At 34.7% G+C, this 24,910-nt stretch overlaps 1 protein-coding gene across 2 annotated transcripts in view; it reads right to left on the minus strand.

Annotated features, from left to right (window-relative positions):
- Positions 1-219: 219 nt before the first annotated feature.
- Positions 220-24,910, minus strand: part of LOC125231370 (aryl hydrocarbon receptor) — a 67,465-nt gene continuing 42,774 nt past the window's right edge. The window contains exons 2-9 of one of the 2 annotated variants that reach the window (XM_048136825.1): positions 16,707-16,801; positions 13,705-13,794; positions 6,374-6,583; positions 4,856-5,043; positions 4,432-4,538; positions 4,052-4,193; positions 3,194-3,923; positions 220-1,253 (exon numbers count right to left, since the gene is read on the minus strand). In XM_048136825.1, coding sequence (XP_047992782.1) covers positions 1,251-1,253; positions 3,194-3,923; positions 4,052-4,193; positions 4,432-4,538; positions 4,856-5,043; positions 6,374-6,583; positions 13,705-13,794; positions 16,707-16,796 — 1,560 coding nt within the window. In that variant the 5' untranslated portion in view covers positions 16,797-16,801 and the 3' untranslated portion in view covers positions 220-1,250. Of the gene's footprint in view, positions 3,924-4,051; positions 4,194-4,431; positions 4,539-4,855; positions 5,044-6,373; positions 6,584-13,704; positions 13,795-16,706; positions 16,802-24,910 lie in introns of both variants that reach the window. The other variant, XM_048136817.1, reaches the window with a different exon arrangement.

Consider the following 24,910-nt stretch of genomic DNA (forward strand, 5'->3'; position numbering starts at 1 on the left):
CGGTCCAATATGTCGCGGTCGGGGGTTTTTTCAAAATTTTAATTTTGTGGTTAGGTAACTATAACAAACGCTTTCAAGTTGTCAAAAAATACCGACCTTTCTCATTTTCTCAAGCTTGATTTTTATGGGTTTCCTGCGTATCATTATAATTATAATTGCTGTGTCTAATCTAAAAATACAAAACAAAGTCAGTGGCATGAAAAATTTATTTAATTTTCTTTTAATTACATTAAAATGTAGGTATGCTATGCTAAAATAAATACAGAAACTGTTTGGATATCTTCATCTTACTTATTATGTTCATTTAAATAATTACGAATAACTAATGTTACATAGAGTTAAGTGTAGAACTAAATATTTATTTACAATTTTATTAATAAATTAGAGCATATTTTAATGTTATTATGATATAAAGTGTTTTATGTTTCCATTATGTTTGAACGCAATTACTCGTATTGCTTACTTTCAAGTTTACAATTTTTAATTTTTGTTGAATTATTTAGGGCAACGTGTCTTGAATAAATTCAAGTAAGAAAAGTGAGGTGAGATAAGACTACCATAGTTTCTTTTACTCGGGGCAAGAGGAACAGTATGAGTCTTATCCCAACTTACCTTGCCTATATTGAAGTATAGTAAATGGTTTTATATACTTAATTTTTACATAACGGCAACCTTACTTTTTAATGATGTTTAGAAAATAGTTTTACACGCATTTTCAAATCATTAAGCAGCAAGAAAAAACTTGAATCGTGCATTCCAGACCGAACTCCTAATTCTTCAGTCTATTATTTTAGTAATTAGGATATATCAAACAGAGATTATTCAATAAGAATTTTTGCAAGCTCGTCTAAAACATATGAATAGGTGGCATATTCCGAAATTTTGTATCAAGTTTGTTTAAAATAGAGTTAATTATTATCATATTTTTGAGTTTGATATTGCGCCACACTTATGCATTATACAAATGAAATTAGGTAGGTAGTCATTGGAATACTTCTGTCGATTCTTACGTTGATTTTTCAATGATCTTAACGATAAGTTAGAAGACATTGTTTTATGTACATGACGAAAAATACTGGTTACAGCAAAATTATTTCTGGAAATAAGCAGTTAACCTGCCTGCAGCAGAACCAAGAGATCCAAAATGTTTGCCTATTTTACGACTCAGTGTTTTTCGTAATATACAAATATACGAATTTTAGACTAACTTAAGTCTAGTCGTCGATGGAGTCGCTGCCTTGCCAACCCGATCACTGTAGCACAATAAAAGTAGGATTAATAAATGGAAGAGAAAAAGGCACGCGAAGTGTATGTACAAAAGTGCTGATTTAAAATGACGTTGGCAAGGCAGTGCTGGTACAGCGACACTATGCGCGGCACGCTCATTCCAATAACACACAAACTCTGCGTAGCTCTGTGTGTATTTCCATTTGTCCGCACCGGTCACTTATGGGAAATCATAGATTTACATCTCTCATTTGGTCATTTGGGATGGGCAAATGGAAATACACCGTTTTTTGGCGGTACAAAGTGCAGACAGTCTAACGTTATTACGAGTAGGACAATTTGTTAGTGTTTTTTGCTATATAATTTTGTTTTTAATCTGATATCTGTTACTGAGTTGGTAAGTATAGTCGGGGCAAAATAAGGACATACACTCGACAGTTATCAATTGACCTTTATCATACAATGCGAAGACCTATTGGCAACTATTTCAGAGTGAATTATTGTACGTTGTACAATATTGTAAATTTACCTACTTGCAAAATTAACATGTGGCAAAAGTGTGGCGCATAACAATATAAAATATTATAATTATGCTAATATTAAACTGATATGTTTTGTTCTAGGTTGTTCTTAAATCAATTTTATAAAACAATTTTATGTGAGAAAGCCCTTAATAACTTTTATTTTTGTATTTGACCATACTGCCATCTAGCGTATGCCATGCCAAACATCGGCAGACATTTTAAAAGCAACTAATCCTTTCAAAGTTTTATACCATACATTGGAAAAATGCTCAATTTTTATTTTTGCGAGCTAAGCTATATTTCAATACAAAGCCCAAGCATTAAATAACTATTTAAATTAAATATGTACAATTAATTACTAAAACTCTCATTGTAAGATATAATAATATTAAAACCTAACTACAAAATGGACTACTTGAATTTCATAATTCTAGCATAGAAGAACATTTGAATATTTACAAGGAATTTATCTACATTGAAGAAAATGGAAGGACCCTGTTTCTGGTCTGACATGCTCTATAATCAGTGTCATGAGCATGTCTTTGGATATATCTAGACAAGAATAGACAATGAAAAGGTCACGATGTGGTATCAAACCATAATGAAAAGAGAATCATTCTGTAGAAACGTATGCAAAATGGGTGTCACCTTATTTAAGGTTTCGTGCTTTACTACATGCTAAAACTTTTACAGTCAATGGTTTCCACATTTGATTAGTTATGAGTTTACTAGGGTAATTGAAAAGGACACCCTTATTTTTTTGATGCCAAGTATCGTCTAGATTATCCATTAGAAAAAAAAACAGAAAGTCGAAAAAACGTAAGAAACTTGGTCTTACGATTTTTGGACTATAAGGCTTAGCAAAGAAACAAAGACTGGACTGAGCGAGATATAAGAAGGAAATAAAACTCCTGGTAACAAGTTGTTTTGACGCGTGATAGGGAAGTCACGTATGATAGTAATATTATCAATAAGTAAAATATCACTAAACATTCTAGGTAGGTAGTTGATTTTTTCATTAACGAAGTCACGCGACAAAACTTTGAAGACACGAATTTGATGGAACTGTCGTCAAAGTTACCTTTACGGTAAAGTAAATTTAGACAGTGATTGCAAAAACTTTGATGGTGGAACATTACTCTTCATCAATTTCAGTTTCGGTGTGTTATTTAATTGAACGTAGGTACTCGTACCTAATGTATCATTTTATTTTGTAAGTTCTTTAAATTTATCAGTAAGTAAATTATAATACTTTGTCCAGTAATGAATTTGAAGTATACCCTGATGTGATGAAAACTTTTTCTCATAATCAAAGATGCAATGCGACAGTTTCATCAAACACCATAATCTACTTAAAACGAAACAATCGCACGCAAAAAAGGCTACTAAAATCATTGTGTCGCTTCAGCGGTGTGGTAATGTGATGGATGGTAGCGCCAAACCTGGGGTGGGGAGTACTCCACGGGCACTTCTTGAGCCGTCCCGCCAGCGCCCCACATGAGGACAGTCTGTCTGGGCACCTCTGCTGGTTGCGTTTGCTGCATCCGTTCATGTTCCGCAGATCCGCTGGACCCCCCCGGACTTGGCCCGGGCACAATACTAGGTGATCTTCTTTCTTGTCCCGTTACAGGACTCATGTACCTTCCAGTAGTATCCACGTACGTGTATTCTCTAGAAGGGGGCCTATGGTATGTCGGTGCCACGTCATAACCGGGCGGTGGCGCCGGTTCTAGGAAGCCATTGGGCGTATAAGGAGTGTAATGGTACGATAGAGGTTTGTATTGATGGAAGATATTGTCGGCCGTGAGAAACCTGTCATCCAAGGGCGGGGGGGCATAATGTAAGGCGGGTGCTGGAGGATATTCTCCGTATGGTGCGGTGTAGGCACCGTTTAGGTTAGTATACGCTGCTGCGACGGCATCAGCGGCTAGATAGTCTACAGGAGGAGGAGCAGGAGTGGAAGGCACCCGTCTTTTATTCCGACAGGTAGAAAGGAAGTCTCGAAGTTGTGTTTTGTAGCGGCGCGCGTTTCGTGGAGGGGTTGTGACGGTAGACTCGCAGCCTGAAAGTTGTTCCGTTTCCGAAAAGTACAGACTTGTAAGGCCCGTGTCCAGATAGCTGACTTTGAAGTCCATAGTCCGTTTGCCGAGGAGGTCGCGGCCTTCTTCCTCCCTGAAAACAGACATTCATTTCCAATAAGCAGAGAATAAAGTCTCAACTGTAAGTAAGTAATTATATATATAATAAATACATCATTGCTAATACGTTGACTGAGCCTTCCAAATATACATTTCACTTACATTAGCGGCCTATGTGTGCTAATAACGAAGTCAGGCTTTGAGTTTTTATAAACTAGCCGCGATGAGGTCTGTAGCCACTGCCACTGCCCTTCTTTGGTCTGGAAGCGGTACGCGATCATGCCGGAAGCACCCGTTTTTAATACTGAAACATATTTGCCCATATTTATTTTATATGCGTAAACTTAAAACATGTATTAATCAATTATAATGGTGAACTTAGATGGTTATTAAGAACTATTCTCACAGTGAAAACGTGAAGTATGTAAATCTAAGAAATTCTTGATTATTTCCAAGGAGGCTTTTTATTAGGAACAAAATCAATTTTGTTGAAACAGGCCAATACAAAATATGTAACTGCGGGGACATTTTATAATACTTACGTTCTTGATGAGCGCTGGCCACATATGCTAGGTCATCGTAGTGTACTAAGTCGTAACCCCCCATGTTCCCCAGTTCTGCATCCGTGTACCCTAGAAGCATCTTGCCCCTGAAATCATAAAACATAATATTTTTTACCTTCATCTTTGAAAATTAAGCTAATAAAAATAAGTGAAAACAGTAATTGAAAAGGTACGATTAGAAGTCAGACTCCACCAGAATTACTATAGTTAGCAGTACTGTAGTGCGATACTGTATGTCATCGTTTGTAACAGTTTCGGACGTAATACCGTCGACAGTAATACCGCCGACAGTAGCCTAGTAGTAATAGTAGTAGTCCTGATGTAGCCACATTTCGACCGTCACACTGATTGAGATTAAAGTAGAATTTACAACCAAAAAATTTTATGTTATACCCAATCTTACCTTTGGTCCATAGACACGAGCGAAAGATCTAGTTTGTGCTTGCTCTTAAACATGACCTCTTTCTGAGGGATTTCTAGTAAGCTTGGTGGTCCGAAGGGGGCACATATTGCAAACAACGCTAGAGGTGGTTCTTCTGTCTTTTTATTCTGCCCGTGTAAGATTTTGACTCGACCCCGGATGTCTAGCCTCTGTAAAAAGTATATTTACATTTTAAGACGATACGATACAGGTCAATTCTCCATACAAACGCTCTCGACTATTTCCTCCCTGGTTTTTGAAGATAGAGCAATGATTTTTTCAACACAGATTATTATTATTTTTATCTGTGTCGGACCGTTTTGATTTTTTTGGTATTTTTATTTTAAAAGACGCTAGAGCCAATCAACAATTTCTAAAAACGGCCTTTTTCAATATGGCTCAAAAAAACCGGCCAAGAGCGTGTCGGGCCACGCTCAGTGTAGGGTTCCGTAGTTTTTCGGTATTTTCTCAAAAACTACTGAACCTATCAAGTTCAAAACAATTTTCCTAGAAAGTCTTTATAAAGTTCTACTTTAGTGATTTTTTTCATATTTTTTAAACATATGGTTCAAAAGTTAGAGGGGGGGGGGACGCACTTTTTTTCCTTTAGGAGCGATTATTTCCGAAAATATTAATATTATCAAAAAACGATCTTAGTAAACCCTTATTCATTTTTAAATACCTATCCAACAATATATCACACGTTGGGGTTGGAATGAAAAAAAATATCAGCCCCCACTTTACATGTAGGGGGGGTACCCTAATAAAACATTTTTTTCCATTTTTTATTTTTGCACTTTGTTGGCGTGATTAATATACATATTGGTACCAAATTTCAGCTTTCTAGTGCTTACGGTTACTGAGATTATCCGCGGACGGACGGACGGACGGACGGACGGACGGACGGACAGACAGACATGGCGAAACTATAAGGGTTCCTAGTTGACTACGGAACCCTAAAAAGGTGTGATACTCAAGATCGGTAACAATTAGCCAAAAAATCTAAACGGTCCGACACAGATTATTTTTTTGTTATTCAGGTTCTCAAATTTCGTTCCGTTTAAGTAAGTTTTGAAGGTGGAAATAGTCGAGAGCGGAACCTCAATTTTAAAGATTTTTTCGCAATTATCTTTTAACTGAGTAGTTCTTAATGGACATTTTTTTTCGATAAATCTAGTTAATAACACTAGTATATTTAACTGACATTCCCAAATTGAAAGGGCAGCTTCGCTCCCGTAGCGATAGCGTCTTAAAATGATTTTAGTTTTATTAGCCATTAGTACATAACTATTTGTGTTATAATACTACGACAAGAGTTTATCTTTTAAATCCACCATTTCGAGCTAAGGATATTATATAGGTAATGGTATAGGATGAATAAAATTAATGTTTTACCCACTATTTACTAACATAAGAAGCAAACTGTGGATTCGTCATTCAATCGTCAAAATCTAATCATCATCTCTAAAAAACAATGTATGATACTATTTATAAACTTACCAAGAACCCCGAGGTATTGTCTAGCAGGCACCTAAACCGTACAGTGAAGCTTCTCTCCAGAAGATGCGCTCTCTCCGGCCTCAAAACATCTTGGAGTGTCAGATTGCTGACTTCAGGAGGTAGGAAGGAGTTCCACAGCAGCTGCCGCTGCAGCTCTTCTCGGTCCTCGGAGTGGACTAGCTCGTAGACCGACTGGTGGACTATGTCTGACTGGAATAGATAAAATTCAGGGTTATGATTAATGAAACTCAAATATCACTAAATAATTTTTAAGAAAAAAAAAACCGTCGCCTTTCGGGTTCTGGTGAAAGCTACTTGCGAATGTTGGATTATGTAGAAATGTGTAAGTATTTTTTAAAACTGCTTTTAATGCTTTAATTATTAGATGACAACACAAATGAATATACGTATAACGTATACGTTTGAGGAGTTTCCTCAATTCCTCCGTGAATCCGATTATATTATAAGATTTCGAAGCTTGACAAACTTTGACTTGAAAACTCAATATGCTTAACAAACATAACTAAATAAATGTCACTGTTCTGAACTTAAATGCATGCTTTTCCTACAAAAATACCAAAGTCACTATGAGTGTGCCGTTCAGATTTGAGGAGTTCGGTTCTGACTATCATCAGCAGTTCCACTGCAACAAATGTCACTGTTCTGGACGTAAGCGCATGCTGTTCTTATAAAAATGGCAAAGTCACTATAAGCGTGCCGTTCAGATTTGGGGAGTTTGGTTCTGGCCATCATCAGCAGTTCCACTGCACCAAATGTCACTGTTCTGGACGTAAGTGCATGCTCTTCTTATAATAATACCGAAGTCACTATAAGCGTGCCGTTCAGATTTGAGGAGTTCGGTTCTGACCATCATCAGCAATTCCACTGCACCAAATGTCACTGTTCTGGACGAAAGTGCACGCTGTTCTTATAAAAATAGCAAAGTCACTATAAGCGTGCCGTTCAGATTTGAAGAGTTCCGTTCTGGCCATCATCAGCAGTTCCACTGCACCAAATGTCACTGTTCCGTACCTAAATGCATGCTGTTCCTTTAAAAACACAAGAATCACCATATGCCTTTCAGATTCGAGGAGTTCCCTCAATTTCTCCAGGATCCCATCATCAGAACTGGGTTCTGAGAAAAATGGGACCAATCTGTATGCATATACATTCAATCAAAAAAAAATTTTCAAAATCGGTCCAGTAACGACGGAGATATCGAGGAACAAACATTAAAAAAAAAAAACAAAAAAAAAACATACAGACGACTTGATCAGATAACCGTCCTTCTTGAGAGATATGAGGCGACGGTTAAAAACTAGGTATTAGGTAGACAAAACAATTTAAGGATTCTATTGTTCTATCTACTACAAAGCACACTAAAACAATAAATAAACTCGAGGTGAATTCAAAAAAACAGAGTCATCATCTAACCATAATTCAATAAAATACGAAATAGCCCTAAATAATCGATTTCGACTCGATCATCAAATCATGTGTAACGAAGATGGACATATTAATTTCGTACTCAATAATGTAAATGTCAATCTTACCAATAATGAATTAGGGTGTAATATTGATTGGGGTTGGACAGTTTATTTAAAAAAAACAGCGCTTTAACACATCATGTAACAAAGACCGTGTAAATATGGATAATGCAGCGTGCTGCAAGGAACTAATTGAAAATCAATGGGGTCGCTCAGGGGACGGTACTGGGGCCCGGTGACATGTAAATGATTCATACACAAAACCCCAAAAGGTTAGTGAGAGTGGGGGAACATATTGCTGGCATTAAACGTCAGAGGATGATTTGTTGGGTAATTGCTTTTGGGGTAGCCGTTGCTATGGAGTAAAGCTGTGTTTTGTTGATATCCCTTTGTTTTTGCAACAACGTTTGGAACATCGAACAATGTAGTAATCTTCAACTGTTTTGTACATATGGAAATGATTATCTTTATAAAAAGAGTGAGAAAGAGATCCTTTCTTTGTGAAACTTATAAGTACATCATCATCGTCGTCTAAACCGTATCCGGCTATGGCGATTCCTTGTTAGTCTATGTGATCTGAGTTTTGGTTTTGGTGGGCTCTTAAATGACTCGCAAAGCCGAACTTAGTTTTAAACGTGTGATTACACGTCTTTATAAGTACATAGAAAATGTACAACGTGTAAATTAAAATAAATATTAATCAAAACATAATCAAATCAAATCCATTTGTTTAAAAGTTATCAAGTATAATAAGGTTATCAAGTAGCATTACGTATATTTAAACCTTCATTATTCATAATACTAGACATGATTTAGAAGAAAATCACTCTACTAACAAAGAAACACAAAAGGAATCATCTGACCTCATTCATAACAGAGAGTGAAACATCAAGTTAGGTGTAATGGACATGGACGATCGATACGCCACCTGGTGCGCTCCTGACTCAGGAACGATATGGCACAGGAGTGCTCCAAAAATATTTGGATCAAGGTAGAATAGACTTTATGTCAGAGTAGTAACTATTTTGTTAATGCTAAATAGTTGTGGTAGTTTTATAAGGATAAAACAAATTGGAGGGAATTGATATTATACAATAAAGAACCTAATATCTAATCTTAATGTACTTATATTGGAAACTGTAAGATCGAAGGCTATACATGTAGTAACTTTACAAATTGTAAATGATTATTCTTATTTCAATACACTTCAAACTTAGTAATTTAGTTTTTTAACTTTAATTCTGTATTTTAGTTTGTTTTATAGCATCTCAGGTAAGTAAATAGTTTATGTTCTGTTGGGCCAATATTTCTAATTACCAACTATATAATCTTATGCAGTATCAGATACATATAGTTTATTTTATTAATAACACTAGGTTACATATTATAACCATTACATATATTGCATTAATTATTAAATTTATTGTTTTACACTTCAATTTAATTATTACACAACTTACTGTAAATATTTTTTTTTCTATTTAAAATAAATTAATATTATATGTTAGGGAGCTCTAGGAACTCGTGTACGGAATGAAATACATGGGACAGAGTGATGGATTAGAGGACATAAAACATCAGACTATGTACAAACAATTTATGAGATACACAGTTATCAAATATAAAAAAAGAAGGCACTGATATTATTTAAATTGATAAAGAATACAATTCTTTAAAATTTGTTTACTAAAGTTAAACGGATGATTGTAGAGAAACGCACCGAGGGATTCCTGGAGCCCTCCTGGCTCGTACCGGGCAAAGGGCACGTGCGCACGCCAGGAAGTAGCAAGTACCGCCCGATTTAATGATTCCAAAATCGATTTGTTTAATCACCAGATACCCCTGCTCGCAAAGAATAAAGAGATAGAAGATGCATTGTGTACAATCAAAGGCAATGTAACTCCATTGAAGACAAATGATACAGTTTAAAAAATAAACCTACCTGTAAACCTACGATTGCCTAATATTAATATTTAACAGTTTTGACACGTATTAGGTAAAACATACGGGTCAAATTGTCAAAACTGAAATTCTAAATGTTTTAACCCTGTGTCGAGAGATGGCAGTTAATGACGGTTGACTACAAATTTTAATTTTACTTTTACAAAAATCTTGTATATGCGTTCTCTTTGGTATAATTAACTGAAAATTAAGTGATGTCTATGAGCTAGCTGAACTAAACGCATAATTTCAAGACATATTTTTCATTGCTTTCAGCTGCCATTTCGCGTTTAACGAGCTATTTATGAAAACGAGTAAAACGACTTCTAATAAGGCATGCGAATATTCAAGAAATTTACTAACAATCGATTGTAAATATAATTTATTGAGGGAATTATAAAAAGTTTCTTAAAAGAAAGCAAACAAAAAATGGTTGTGAGCTGCTTAAATCTTGCGCCATTTAGTTTGGTACCTCCCACGACTACATTAAAGTATAAATAAAGTAGCCTTTTTAGGGTTCCGTAGTCACCTAGGAACCCTTATAGTTTCGCCATGTCTGTCTGTCCGTCCGTCCGTCCGTCCGCGGATAATCTCAGTAACCGTTAGCACTAGAAAGCTGAAATTTGGTACCAATATGTATATCAATCACGCCAACAAAGTGCAAAAATAAAAATTGGAAAAAAATGATTTATTAGGGTACCCCCCCCTACATGTAAAGTGGGGGCTGATATTTTTTTTCATTCCAACCCCAATGTGTGATATATTGTTGGATAGGTATTAAAAAATGAATAAGGGTTTACTAAGATAGTTTTTTAATAATATTAATATTTTCGGAAATAATCGCTCCTAAAGGAAAAAAAAGTGCGTCCCCCCCCTCTAACTTTTGAACCATAAGTTTAAAAAATATGAAAAAAATCAAAAAGTAGAACTTTATAAAGACTTTCTAGGAAAATTGTTTTGAACTTGATAGGTTCAGTAGTTTTTAAGAAAAATACGGAAAACTACGGAACCCTACACTGAGCGTGGCCCGACACGCTCTTGGCCGGTTTTTTATTGTTCAGTTTTATGAGTGGCATTGACTTTCTATAAACATTTAATCTATGCTAAATAGTCAGTCAGGTAACGAAATAACTCGGTTGCCTCGAGCATAAACAAAAGCAAGCGGGGGAATAAAATTTATACCATGCTCCTTTAGTGAAAGTTTTATTATAAGGGGTCGGATTTGGAGCAAAATTGGGGTTTTTACTTCTGATAGCAATAACTCACCGCGGGCTTTATTAGCCGTAATGCGGAGGGCATTTATTAATGAGCAACTTTTTAAAAATGCTGCCTTTTTGTCACGTTTTTTTCGTGTTTAGGGTTCCTTTTGATTCCTGTGTTAGCCGTCGTGATACTTACAACATTCTAGCGTATTTTATCTAGTTTTACTCTAGTTGTTACAGTTGACATGAGCAGGAGCCAGAATATTAGTGATTTTTGGAATCATACCTCAGTGTTTATTTTCGTTTAGCACCAATAGATCGTTGAATATGCTCACATTTCTGCGTTGTCAATAATAAAAATTCATCACACTGTACCTAATGATAGTGATATTTTATTCATAATATTGATGTCGTTACTTTTTTAATAAACAATGTTTGAACGGTGCAGTAAGTATAATTGATTAAACTAATTGAAAAACCTATCTGATTAATACATTGTGCAATAAAAACATCAAAGGAAAGATCAAAGTAAAAAAGGCTATTTTAATGTTTTGCAAATTTTATAATGGTACTAATTTCATTACACAAGAATTTATATATTTTATGTACATTTAACAATATCATATAATAGTATTTTATACAATCGTGATATAATACAAAGCTTTTCAGTCGAGTACCATGTTTAGGCCACGAAGCTTTGCTGAGTGGCCTAATAGTACGGTACGAGAGTGAAAAGCTTAATTATATCACTATTATATACCTACAATACTTTTTCTACGAGTATCATCTTCATCATCAATGGACGGAAATATCATCATGCAAGTTCAAATTAATGTTAATAGCGTTGTTCACCGTTGTATCAACATCGAATTACCTAGCAACCAATTGTTTGTAATAACCGCCTCTGATTGGCCGATAACGGGACGGATAAAAAAAAATGTGTTTCAGATGCCGACAAATTTGCCAGGTATCGCAAATTAGTATAGAAATTGTATGAAGTTCTATTTTTGAAATTATTACAGTTAACTAAAGTCAATTATAATGAGATTATTATAGTTGAGTCGGAACTGCCATAGAGTATCCAACACTGAAAAGTTAGCACTTATAGTTTAGTCTGTGGTTTCCTAATTGACAGATTACAGTCGACGAGTAGAAAAACTATTTTATTCAGCAGAACCCTTGAAGTTATGATATTATTTATTATATTACTACTTATAGTCCGATAAAAAGCTTAACCGATAAAATGGGGTGGTTACTGCAAAGGTTTATCGTCGAATATAATATTTTTATTGCAAGAAAAAGTTTCGTGAATAAGTAATTAAAAATGTTACATGTTCACGTTCAGGTATTTTAACATTTTTGTGAAAATAATGAAGTCCACTTTGCTTCTTTTATTAACTATTTTCGTATTTTATGCTAAGATGAGAGTTCGTTAATTAACCATCTTTACATTTTAAACTTCAAATGAAATAAATATAAAATATACTAAATGTTTCAGATTTAGATGAAAAATAAAGTAAATACATATTCCGTGCTTATATGTAGGTAAGTAGGTACCTCAACAATTTAAAATAAAAACTATTAATACAAAAGTAGTTCCTTATTTAGAGATTAATCACCGCAAGTTTCGTGATTAGCAACAATTAGGGTTAATTACCACTAAATCAAATTAACCAGTGACAAATTAAACTAGCTATGGAGTGAAGGTTTTTTCAGCCACCGTTAGTAGAAAATAACTGAAACTTTAGTTTCAGGTTCAGTAGAAAATAACTGAAACTACATATGTAGTGCAAGTGTACACATACAAGGTGTATAAAAAATAGTAGAGATCCATTTAAGGGTATAGGTATCACATTTGCTATGCATTGCACATTTTCTATATTTCTATTTCTTTCTACATTTGTACGGATTACCAAAAGTGGAAAAAAGATGACGGTTTTTATATATGAAATCTTCCTGCCTTATAAATTGAAACAGTGAAAAATGTTATGGCGTCAGAAAATATTTCTTCTCATTAGGGAAAATTTGAAAAAACACGATAACGAATATTCTTTTAAACAGATCGGCACTGAAAGTCAAAACGGAAAAAAAAAATAAGTAAATCGCATTCGACGCCTAAGAGACATTGAATATTAGATCCCCAAAATTTTTGCTACACCTTAAGACGATACGATACAGGTCAATTCTCCATACAAGCGCTCTCGACTATTTCCTCCCTGGTTTTTGAAGATAGAGCAATGATTTTTTGAACACAGATTATTATTATTTTTATCTGTGTCGGACCGTTTTGATTTTATTGCTATTTTTATTTTAAAAGACGCTAGAGCCAATCAAAATTTTCTAAAAACGGCCTTTTTTCAATTATGGCTCAAAAAAAGGTGTGATGCTCAAGATCGGTAACAATTAGCTAAAAAATCTAAACTATCCGACACAGATTATTTCATTGTTATTCAGATTCTCAAATTTCGTTCCGTTTAAATAAGTTTTGAAGGAGGAAACAGTCGAGAGCGGAACCTCGATTTTAAAGATTTTTTCGCAATATCTTTTAACTGATTTGTTCTTAATGGACATTTTTTTTCAATAAATCTAGTTAATAACACTAGTATATTTAAATGAAATTCCCAAATTGAAAGAGGGGCTCCTTTCCATTTTAGCATTTTCGCTCCCGTGGCGTCTTAAACTTGTATTAGTCATAACAAACCTGGTGGAAGCCGAGGTAGCTCTCTATGCTGTGGGTCGCGAAGAACACCTCGCCTTCGCATGTGAGGATCATCAGGAAGCCATTCAGCGCCTGAAAATTTGTAATTCACATTTCATACTAAATTCTCATACTAAGTTCAATACTTAAAAGTCGAAACACTTTCATACTGTAATTTATATATGACTAGCTTTTGCCCGCAGCTTCGCTCGCGTTAGAAAGAGACAAAAAGTAGCGTATGTCACTCTCCATCCCTTCAACTATCTCCACTTAAAAAATTACGTCAATCCGTCGCTCCGTTTTGCCGTGAAAGACGGATAAACAAACAGACACACACACTTTCCCATTTATAATATTTGGATGTACTCTTTGTATCTTCACTTTCCCATTTATAATATTAGTATGGATGGATACTTCGAAGGCCTCCAAATTCAAATATCACGGACAACATAGTCAATATAACGCGAAGACCTTTCACCATTTACAGTGATTTCATATAGGTACTACAATACAGTTGTTTAGGTCCTGATATGAAAGTTTAACACATCGTCATTACAGGGGATTTTATAACAGTCCATTTTCAATTTTCAGACTAAGTTTTCACTATTTTTTTTTTTAATACTACGTCGGTGGCAAACAAGTATACGGTCCGCCTGATGTAAAGCGGTCACCGTAACCTATGGACGCCTGCAACTCAAACAGTGTCACATGCGCGTTGCCACCCCATTAGAAACTTGTACACTCCCTTTTGCTGTGTTAAGTACACAGCAAAAAGGAGTGTACAAGTTCCAAGGAGGGTTCGGATTGCCGACGACTCAAAGGACAATAGACGGAACAAGTTAGTTCCGTCCGTTCCGTAACACACTATTACAGTGTGTTAAAAGTAAACACTATAGATTATGAGCGAATATGACATACATGACGCTTTCTTATAAGATAAGCGACAGGATTTGGTGTCCTGTGTAAAAGCACTAGGTATACAGTGTAGTTCAATCTACGTTTTGTAGTGAGCTCTGCGTCATCTGGCGCGATATCGCTCAACAACAACAACAGAGTTACATACATAAGTAAGTGACGTGCTCTTGTGTTGGCGGCCAAAACTCATTTGGGTTATCGCGCGAGCCAAGTAAGTAATCTAGCTGTTGCGACGCGACGGCCTATTCCCTATGTAAAGAAGTATACAGTCGTTCAATCGAGGCCCTTACGACGGCGGACGGGAGTCGGCGAGTTTTTCCTAAAGGAACGAGTTGGCAATTTCCCGCTGACGCTTGAGTTATGAACGCTGTTGACTGAAATGCCGCGTGTCCACTGAATCACGTTAATATATGTGTAACTTTTTAAAAATAAAACTTATACTTATAATATACCTACGTATTCTTTATTAGGACGACAACTGAGACCTAGCTTTGTCTTGTGATCGTTCTACAAACCACAGTAAATGTCATGTATTTGATTGGCTTCTTTCAATGAAATGGAACACTATAGCAGATAAGAATTATAGATAAATACTTAAACAAGCATAATTATATGTATGTGAATAAAAAAGTTTTTATTTCATAAATTAAATAATATAATTGGTCACCTTTCTCAGATTATATAATATTTTATAGGAATGAAATGAAGTTACAGGGACTATTATTTACACGAAGTCTATGGGACTTGTGGAAACGCCCTCGTCCAAAACTTAAAACATTCGCTCCACCAACTTACGGGTATTTATTGCTCGAGTTTGGATTGATTTATTGGCGAATAATTCATAACATACCTATTTATTTGCAAAGAACGCCAAAGTAAATGTTTTGGAAGATTTATATCTAACATAAGTATATGTACATTTATCTGTAACATTTATGTGGGTTAGAAAATTTTACTAGTAAAAGTTGAATGGAATTTACTCTAAAAGATACTTAACGTATGAAAATATGTTATTTATTTATATAAACTTTATTGCACAATATAACATATGAAGTACAAATGGCGAACCTTAATACCTAATGACATTCTCTACCAGTCAACCAACAGGCTAAACAGAAAGAGTAGTGGGTTCGGGCTTTAAAAAAATGTTAGATCGTACGCAAAGTTTAGGTATATTCTGTCAAACAAGTCTGTCAGTAAATAAGAACTAAGAAAACTATAAGTATCCTTTTCTCTAGCACCCTAAAGAAAAGGATCCATACAGTTTTCTTTGTTCTTATTTACTGACAGATTTGGTTGACAGAGTATAATTAATACGAATCTATACAGCGGTGTGAACAGCATAAACACACAATGAAAAAGGAGGACGAATATTATTTAAACTGTATGTATCATCGCAGTCTGAAACACAGTTTAACGGGTAGGTAAGTTGTTTGGGTTGTTGTACTGCCAATACAACTGATCAAAATTATTTTTGAGCTATGTCGACTAGTCGACTACCTACTCAAACTTGTTAAACCATCTTTTGTTTGAACCCGAATATAATTTTAACCTACGTACCAAAAAAGAGATGTTATAAAATAGTCATTGTGAATGTCATCTCTCTTTGTGTGGTTAGTGCCTGTACCCTATCACTTTGCTGTCACAGAGGATGACATACCACGGGAGTTGCAGGCGTCCATAGGTTACGGAGACTACTCACCACCAGCAATTGGGTGTTGACGTTATATTAAAAATAAAGTAAAATCTCCCTCGCTGGCATGTCGACTGGCTAGTGTTGCCGTCAGTGCCCGCGCTTATTTTCGCAAGCAAAAGAACAAAATAAGGCACTGGTCCCACCGCGAGCTAGTAAGCTATGAGCTATTGGCTAAAAAACGAACAAAAGATAAGGACTCCCGTGCAAATAAAAGAGACACGGCGATTTTGATAGCTCACCGCTGGGCGAGTAACTAACATAAACATCGCCGTGTCTCTTTTATTTGCACTTGAGTGCTTATTTTTTGTTCGTTTTTATAGCCGGTAGCTCATAGCGTACCAGCTCGCGATGTGACCAGTGCCTAAGGTGAGACAAAATAAAATGGTGCACACACCTGCAGGAACATTTCCCCGTCCGGCATGACGTGGTCGTAGGCCGAGTGCTCGCGCCGGTGCCCATGCAGCTCCTCCTTGTCTTTGTGCATCACAACTGCAACAAAATACATGAGTTCCTTTAATACCACATCATCATCATTTCAGCCACTAATCGCTCACTGCTGAGCATAGGCCTCCCTTCGTGTACGCCACTTATCCCGGTCCTGGGCTAATCTCACCCAGAAATGCCCCGCAGTACATACCCAGTACCGCAGTATACCGTAGTAGTCTTTATTTAATACATAAAGTTGAAGAAGATAACATCCATATAGATTTATAAGGTACGGGCAAATCTCGACTTTGGGTAAATATAACTGGTCCATTTTGTCCGTGTTTTACAATGTTTGCATTATTAAATAGAGTGTCCAATGTCCATCGGTTACAATATATATTATATGGTAGCCGTGTTCAGTGGATACATGTAGAGAACTCAACATCATAGTGTAATAATGAAAATAATTGATTAGTTATAATTGCCCCCTAGTCAAGAAAGTCAAGATTTGCCCCGCTGTACCTTATTTGAATTTCTGTAGGATTTAAAATATTAACTGCCTGGGTTCTATAGGTACTATTGCAATTATGTCATCAAAAATACAAACCCATTTTCATTATTTTTTTTTCAAAGCAGAAATGTCTGCAACAAATGCTAATAAAAGCCCGATTTTCATTATCGCCTTAAAAATACTATGGGAAATATCTGAAATATTCTGGATATCTTAATGTTGATTTCCTGGATAGAGCTTGAGTTGGGCTGTCATACTTTTAAGGAAGTCCTGGATCCCAGGAGATTTCTTTGAAGAAAAATTGTGAGATAGTCAGTTACCTTTCTTGAGACACTAAATTAATAAACATTGTTAATTCAGCATGTATTTTAAACTGCTTATTGTATTAGCGTCTCTGGATGACAAAGACACGTTGCTATTTTTCTAGTAACCAAGTAGATCACTTTATGCAAAGTTATACAGAAGACTTTGCAATTGTTTTACAACCTAGGTACCAAATTTACAGGTAGAAAGTGGGTCGTTTTCTTATAAAAAGGTTCAATTGAGATGAGTCTGGAAATCCCTAGTGCTTATAACATTTTTTTTATTTCCATTTGAGCAGGTGTATGTAAGAACTTACAGCACCTGATTCAAATTTAAACCTATTTATGATACGTACACACTGAAGGTACCTATCATATAGTGTTAACCCTTAACACGGCAAGACATGAAGTAATGTAACCATGTATCTCTTTGCATGTTTTTAGGTATAGTTATGGGTCAAAACGAACCATTTTTCAGAAAACATAAATGAAAGTATTTTGAAAGTAGGATTTTCAGGACGTCCGTTAAAACGGACATTGCCAGGAATCTCACTGAGTGATGGCCCCAAAGGTAGTCCTAAAAAACGGACAACGCCGTCATAAGGTGCCCAAGAACAAAAATTAAATTACGTATTATAAAGTGAAAAAACCTTAAATTATTAAAATAACATACTACTAAATAATTAAAAACACTTAAACAATCATCAGAAGATTAAAAAAGACACATGACAATCCAAAAAACTATTAAGTATATAAATGTTATTATGGTATACAATCAAAACATATTCATCCCTTAGCCTAAACCCCAATGTTCTTATCTAATTTATAATTTCTACGGACTAGAGCATAATTCTTCTCGTTTAGTTTACTTACAAATGAGTTTCAATATTATAACTATTGAAAAAGTAAGGTAGGTAGTCAATACATACCTTCCCTTCCTGAAATACACGTTTTTTATTTGATGATTCAAAATGCCACCTTTTATGAAAATGTTAACTAAAACATAATTATTTTTACGCTGTTATGCCGATAGTAATATAGTAATTCAAATTTAAGACATATTATGTATATCGGTAGTTATACGGAATTAAAAATAATCTCGTTTCGAACTCTGTACAACATCTGTCTGAACAAGAAATTATGTTTTCACGTCTGTCCCAATTGTAACGTGTAAAACTACCCACATTCAAAAATATTTAATAAATCTGTAAGTTTCTAAGCTACGGCTAGTTATAAATTACAATTATTGTAAGTATTAAGACTAAATACGTAAATATTCAAACCATTCATTGTGGTCTCACAGTCTTGACTTTCTTGTTTCTTTATTAGATTGACGACTGAATTCTGAGCACAGGAAAAGTTAACTTTCACATTAAAAATTACATATTTCTTGATCATATTGGCATCTGGCAACATAGTGGGATCATATTGATTATCCTTAGCCAGAAATAGAAGCTGATATATAATTTTATTGCGTATCTCCATAACATACTCCATGACTGCAGACTCTTGGTCCTTGGTGTTTGACATTAGGTATGGAAAGTTTTGCCAGAATATAAATGATTTCCTTTGTCTCTACACATGAGAAACTTTACTTTTTTAAGTCTGTTCTGAATTTTGTGGTGAGTCATCCAGCATTTTAAAGACCTAAAGGATCATAATATCTTTTTCATCAGCTTGAAAAGGTTTCATGAGTGAAAATTGTTTATACTGCTAATTAAAGGCGGATTTTGCATTTGCTAATGAAAACCCACGTTATGTAAATTTAGTACTAAAGCATAGTTTGTATTTAGGCCCAGTAATTATAAAAACGATTAAGAATTTAATAAAAAACTTATTTAACACATAGGCAATGTCCGTTTTCTGTCACTATTTTGATTGCCCATAAGTCGGCACTGTCCGTTTTTTAGGACATGCTAGATGGTTACTTGGTTACCAGTAATATCGGCAATGTCACAAAATTGTGACACGAAATATTTCACAATTTCTGAATATGAAAAAATAAATTATTGCATCAACTTTATACACGAAACTAAAGTTTAACTCATCTAGTAACAAAATGAACAGAAACAGTACACCTGGATGAATTAGATTATATTTTATGACGTCACAAATGCACTTCGCCGCATATTCCGAAAATTCGAAATTTCAACTGTCGCTTGCGCATAAACCGAATGTTGCCTAGTCATGCTATAAGCTCAAAGACGTAGTGTTTTTCTTCCACTTTCATGAACCTATAGCCTTTTCTAGCTAGCACTTAGTGTTTAAACTCTAGGTCACATTAAGTGACTGTACTAAAAAAGTGACAGGAAAGCTTTAAGGGTTAACCCTTAGAACATGAAATATACTTAAGAGCACCAACGAAAAAAATCTGTTGTCATATTTTATACCCCACAAGACTGGGTATGACCAACATGCACTTAAAGTACCTACCTAACAAGAAACGTTGAACGATGAAAAACTTATAACGATAACGATTATAGCGTAAATAATATTTTATAACGCCATTACTCCTTTGAAATTGCCGCTTCTGTTTTAATTAGGAGTTACGGTCGCCTGCGCGCTTTAGAATATACGTATCTAAGCATGTATACATGGCTAATAAATATATACGAAAAGTACTAAGGTTCTAACACCTGCCCTTTCGCAATCCCCGATTACTATTCCAGGCTCGTATTTCTTCATCTCGTGTCACCATAATATCGACTTAAATTCCTTCAAGTAAAGTTCTATTTTAGTGTAGCGTGAACTGACTGATTAAGTCCTGTATGAATTGCATTTTCAGTCGTGTTTTAATTTGCGATTTTTAACGGTTTTTCTTTGATAAGAATCTAGTACCGACTGATGGAATTTTAAACAGTTTTAAACTGATATGAGTAATTACGTGTGACTTTCAACTACCTATGTTTATTTATGCAAAACATTGATATTAAAAATATGTATTAGATCGCATAAGTAATTAGTTCAATATACATGTTTATAATTATGTGTCGTACTTATAGTTACTTCTATCATATACTCAAATTACAAGCAAATAAAATGAAAATGAAAATACGATCTTAAAACCGATAACATAACATAAATCATAAAAATAGGTATGAACTACTGAATGCAAACCCGTATCCAAACAATGGTCAACATTTGAACTGTAATACGTTGAGACAAGATCTTATTTGTAACGAAAGTACCCAGCATCCCGGCTAGATACGATTTGTCGCGCTGGCCCCGCCCAACAAGTGGCTATAATAATAAACATATATCGCAGGGGACAGCGAAGGGATGGAATGGAAGGGTCGACGAATAAATATGACAAATCACGGCTGTTAGTACGATATGATATAATATAAGGAGCCAATATAATATAAACTTAACTTATACAGGGTGTAATAAAAATAAGAGGGAGTATTTGGTATAGTGTTTAAATTTAAAAAAAAGAGGCAAAAAAAATTCAATCAAAACACGATACTAAGTATGCCCTTATTGTAGTATAATACATATGTAGTATTGTAGAACTTGCGCACAGTTACGTCTTACATCTAAAAATTTACTCCAAAAAAATATATCTGAGCACGCGTTTAGAACAATACTAGAGTTATCAGATATTTGAGCGACGCATACGAAATCAAACCTTATCGATATGGAAGTAGACGATGCGATGAGACGCGACGGCGACCGTCGCCCACGCAAGGCACGGCGTAAGTGAAATTGAATTAAATTAAGTGGTAATTAAAATAAGTTAATAAATATTATTAGAACGATGAGGTGGGATTGATCTCTACCATAACATACATAACTGATAGAAACAAAGTACTCCTCATTACAAGGTTTTAATTTCAATAAAAGAATTACTTATGTTAGGCAACGTCAATATAGTAAGTTTTTATAATCTTATACTTTTAAACGAGCAATTCTTGTATATTTATTTATTTATACATATATACCGACGATCTCGGACACCGCTCTAACGATTTCACTGAAATTTGTTATGTAGGGGTTTTCGGGGGTGAAAAATCGATCTAGCGTAGCCTTAGATCCCGGAAAACGCGAATTTTCAAGTTTTCATGAGTTTTTCTTTCGCGTTAGTAAATGTAAATATGGTCGTTAATTTCGCCGCGCGCGCATCGATTCCGCTTAGCTCAGTCGTACGAGGTCGGTCTAATGTACGCAGATAGATCGTAGGTGTCAGGGTTTCGAATCCCGGCCAGAAATTAAGTTTTAGTTTTTTGTCTTTTTTTTTGTTTTTGTATTTATAAGAGTTTTTTTTTATCTAAAGACGTGATATATTAAAATAGAACCGAGCGAAGCTCGGTCGCCCAGATATTGTTATTCTAAGTGCGTATATAATGTATTACTTTGTATTAGAGAGCGTCACTGCAAAGAGTTCAAATGTATGTACAGTATACATAATACTTACACAATTAAACAAACAGTAGCAGTTAAAAGCAAATTATTTAAAATTTATCATTCGCAAACGAAAGTCTTAGCATAAAAAAATGTTGAGATAAATCACAAACAAATAATTGAAATCAGTAAAATTGTATATGTTCAACTACTGTTGCATTATCAAGATGCGGTAATTTAATTTGTTAAATTACCGCATTATTTACATAAATACAAATGCAAAATTGCCACAATATATTCCGACTTGTTGATGGCAGTCACCACCAACTGTAAATTTACCGGTTCACTACATTTTTTTTAATATTCCTAAGTAACAGTAACTGATCTAGACAAGTCATACTAATATAACCCTTTCTTAAGTGTGGCATAGTCAGGTTATAATTACCGGAACGAAATAACCACCTTTACGACTGGCAGTGCTGTCAAACGCTGTGAATGTAATTGTATGTATGAATGTAATATTTATATGATAAATTGAATTAGCTACACGTTTTGACTGGCCCTTATTAATGAACAAAGAAAGTAGCGCGTGTAAGTAGAGTTCATAATTTCTTTGTTATAAGGAGTAAATATAGTCATTAATTTTAATATTGTATATATATTTTGAAATAATTATGTAAAATGTACACATTGATGAGTATTTGAGTTTAATTGAACAATCTCTCTCCTCAATAGTCCTCAATACGGACTGTGGTTTTTAAAACACCAATCCATTTCTATATAGTCCTGTAGGTATATGGTTAAAGTGGTAGTGCTACTGATCCCCCAAAGTTTGGTCTAGGGTTGCAAAAAAACGGTTTTTTTCTGGCTCGAAAAAAAAACCATGAAAAAAAAACGAAGTACGAAAGTACGAAATCTCAAAATTTGCATAGCAGTTAATACTTCTATACGATTTTTTAGATTTTATGTTAACTATTAAACGAAATTAATGTAATAACTTTAATTTATAGTCTTATAAAACTAACATTTACGAAATTTGTAGTTGGTAGTTATCGCTATTTACTGTTGGCAACAACAACAACGGGGATTCCCCAATAAACGTTTGTAAGTATACTGAATGTGATTCGACTTAAAATGTACGTTATTGTTATTGAATCGTTAAAACTAACGAAAAACTGTTGTCGAATTATTTCTGAAAAAGAAACCATATTAAGAAAAAAAAAACATGTTGCTCGGTTTTTTTATGGTTTTATTTTCATAATTCTGATAAAAATACATTTCTTTTTTTTTCTATTTGCAACCCTAGTTTGGTCACTTAGTTTCTTGATTTTCTTTTTGCAGATTTATATCGCATGGACTACTTGTGGAATAAGCAGATACTTATATATTTTTAGTATACTAAAAAGAGGAGACTTTTAGGAAAAATATCCATTCAGTTTTTATATTTTAAAAACAATAGACAGCCATTAGGGTGGCCTATCGACGAACCATTTTCAAACCATTACCAAGGTCTCATAATTCATATAAAGGCTTTGGCAACAAACAAACAGACAAACAGTTATTTATGTGTCGGTCGTTATGGCCCGGGCAATTACCTCACGTGGGATACGCCATGTGGCCTCATTAGGGCTTGGAGAAGGTCGGTATTTCGCTTATCGATATAAACTTTTGATATTTATTATCGATATGATTACTGCAAGCAGGGTGCTTAGAGTAAGGGACAATCACTTACGCTGAATATTAGTGAATATTGAAAAGCTTCGTCTCTTTATCATTCTTCCATATTATTGCGACAATAACAGTTGCGTTATGTTCGCTAAAGAACATAAATGATTATAAAATAAATATGTAAATGCAGTGAACTATAATTCTAGCAACCATTGGCTGCTTAATGCATTTGTCAACTTTTTATGAAACAAACAGCAAGCTTCCCGTCAGTGGAACAATTTCTTAATACATTAACATTTTTTCCGGTCTGTCCTAATATATTTTACTGTTTTTTGCTCATTGTTATTCTTATTCTAAAGTAACAACTATTAAATAGTGGGAATCTGGGAATAAATATCTATTCTAACATTATCATTAAGCCATCAAGCTATTGTTTAATGCAGGAAGTTGTTTTTTTGAATGATAAATAAAATATCTAGTTCATGTCAATTACAACAGTAAGCAATCCAGGTACTGAACATAAGAAGCAAGTATTTTAATAATCCTTTAGCAACCTAAGGAGAGTCGTAAAATAATTCCCACTCTAAAAATCCGTGAGTTATTGTTTTCGCGCCATCTCGATAAGCCAATATAGATTGTTGTATCGATAAGCAGCCATCGACAATCGATGGTATCGATAATGTCCACAGATACGTCACTATTTAAACGCGCTGGTTTTATCACCCTTTATAATCGTCATCGCTCCCTTCCAGCATATACTTAATTTTGCAGTTAATTAAATATATTGTTTTTTTTTCAAGTTATAATAATTTTGCAGCCAAAATTATAAAGTAGGTACCTTTTTCTTATTTTTTTATAATAGTGTTAAACGTAGAGTCTACGTCGAAATCTACAAACAGAAACCTACATAATTTTTAAGAAAAAAAAAACCGCCTTCCTTTGGGGTTCTGGTGATAAATACTTTCAAATGTTGGATTATGTTATCAATTCGTCTGTATATTTTTTAATGTTTGTTATTCGATATCTCCGTCATTTCTGAACCAATTTTGAAATCTGGATGATTCTGAAGTACTTACAGATGAGAATGATTATCAGAACGGAACTCTAACCAGGGGCGGCTCACTCTTCATCAGCAGTTCCACTGCACCAAATGTCACTGTTCTGGACGTAAGTGCATGCTGTTCTTATAAAAATACCAAAGTCACTATAAGTGTGCCGTTCAGATTTGAGGAGTTTCGTTCTGACCATCATCAGCAATTCCACTGCACCAAATATCACTGTTCTGGACGTAAGTGCATGCTGTTCTTATAAAAATACCAAAGTCACTATAAGTGTGCCGTTCAGATTTGA

The sequence above is a fragment of the Leguminivora glycinivorella genome, chromosome 1 (assembly GCF_023078275.1).
Source record: "Leguminivora glycinivorella isolate SPB_JAAS2020 chromosome 1, LegGlyc_1.1, whole genome shotgun sequence".
In the NCBI taxonomy this organism is placed as follows: domain Eukaryota; kingdom Metazoa; phylum Arthropoda; class Insecta; order Lepidoptera; family Tortricidae; genus Leguminivora; species Leguminivora glycinivorella.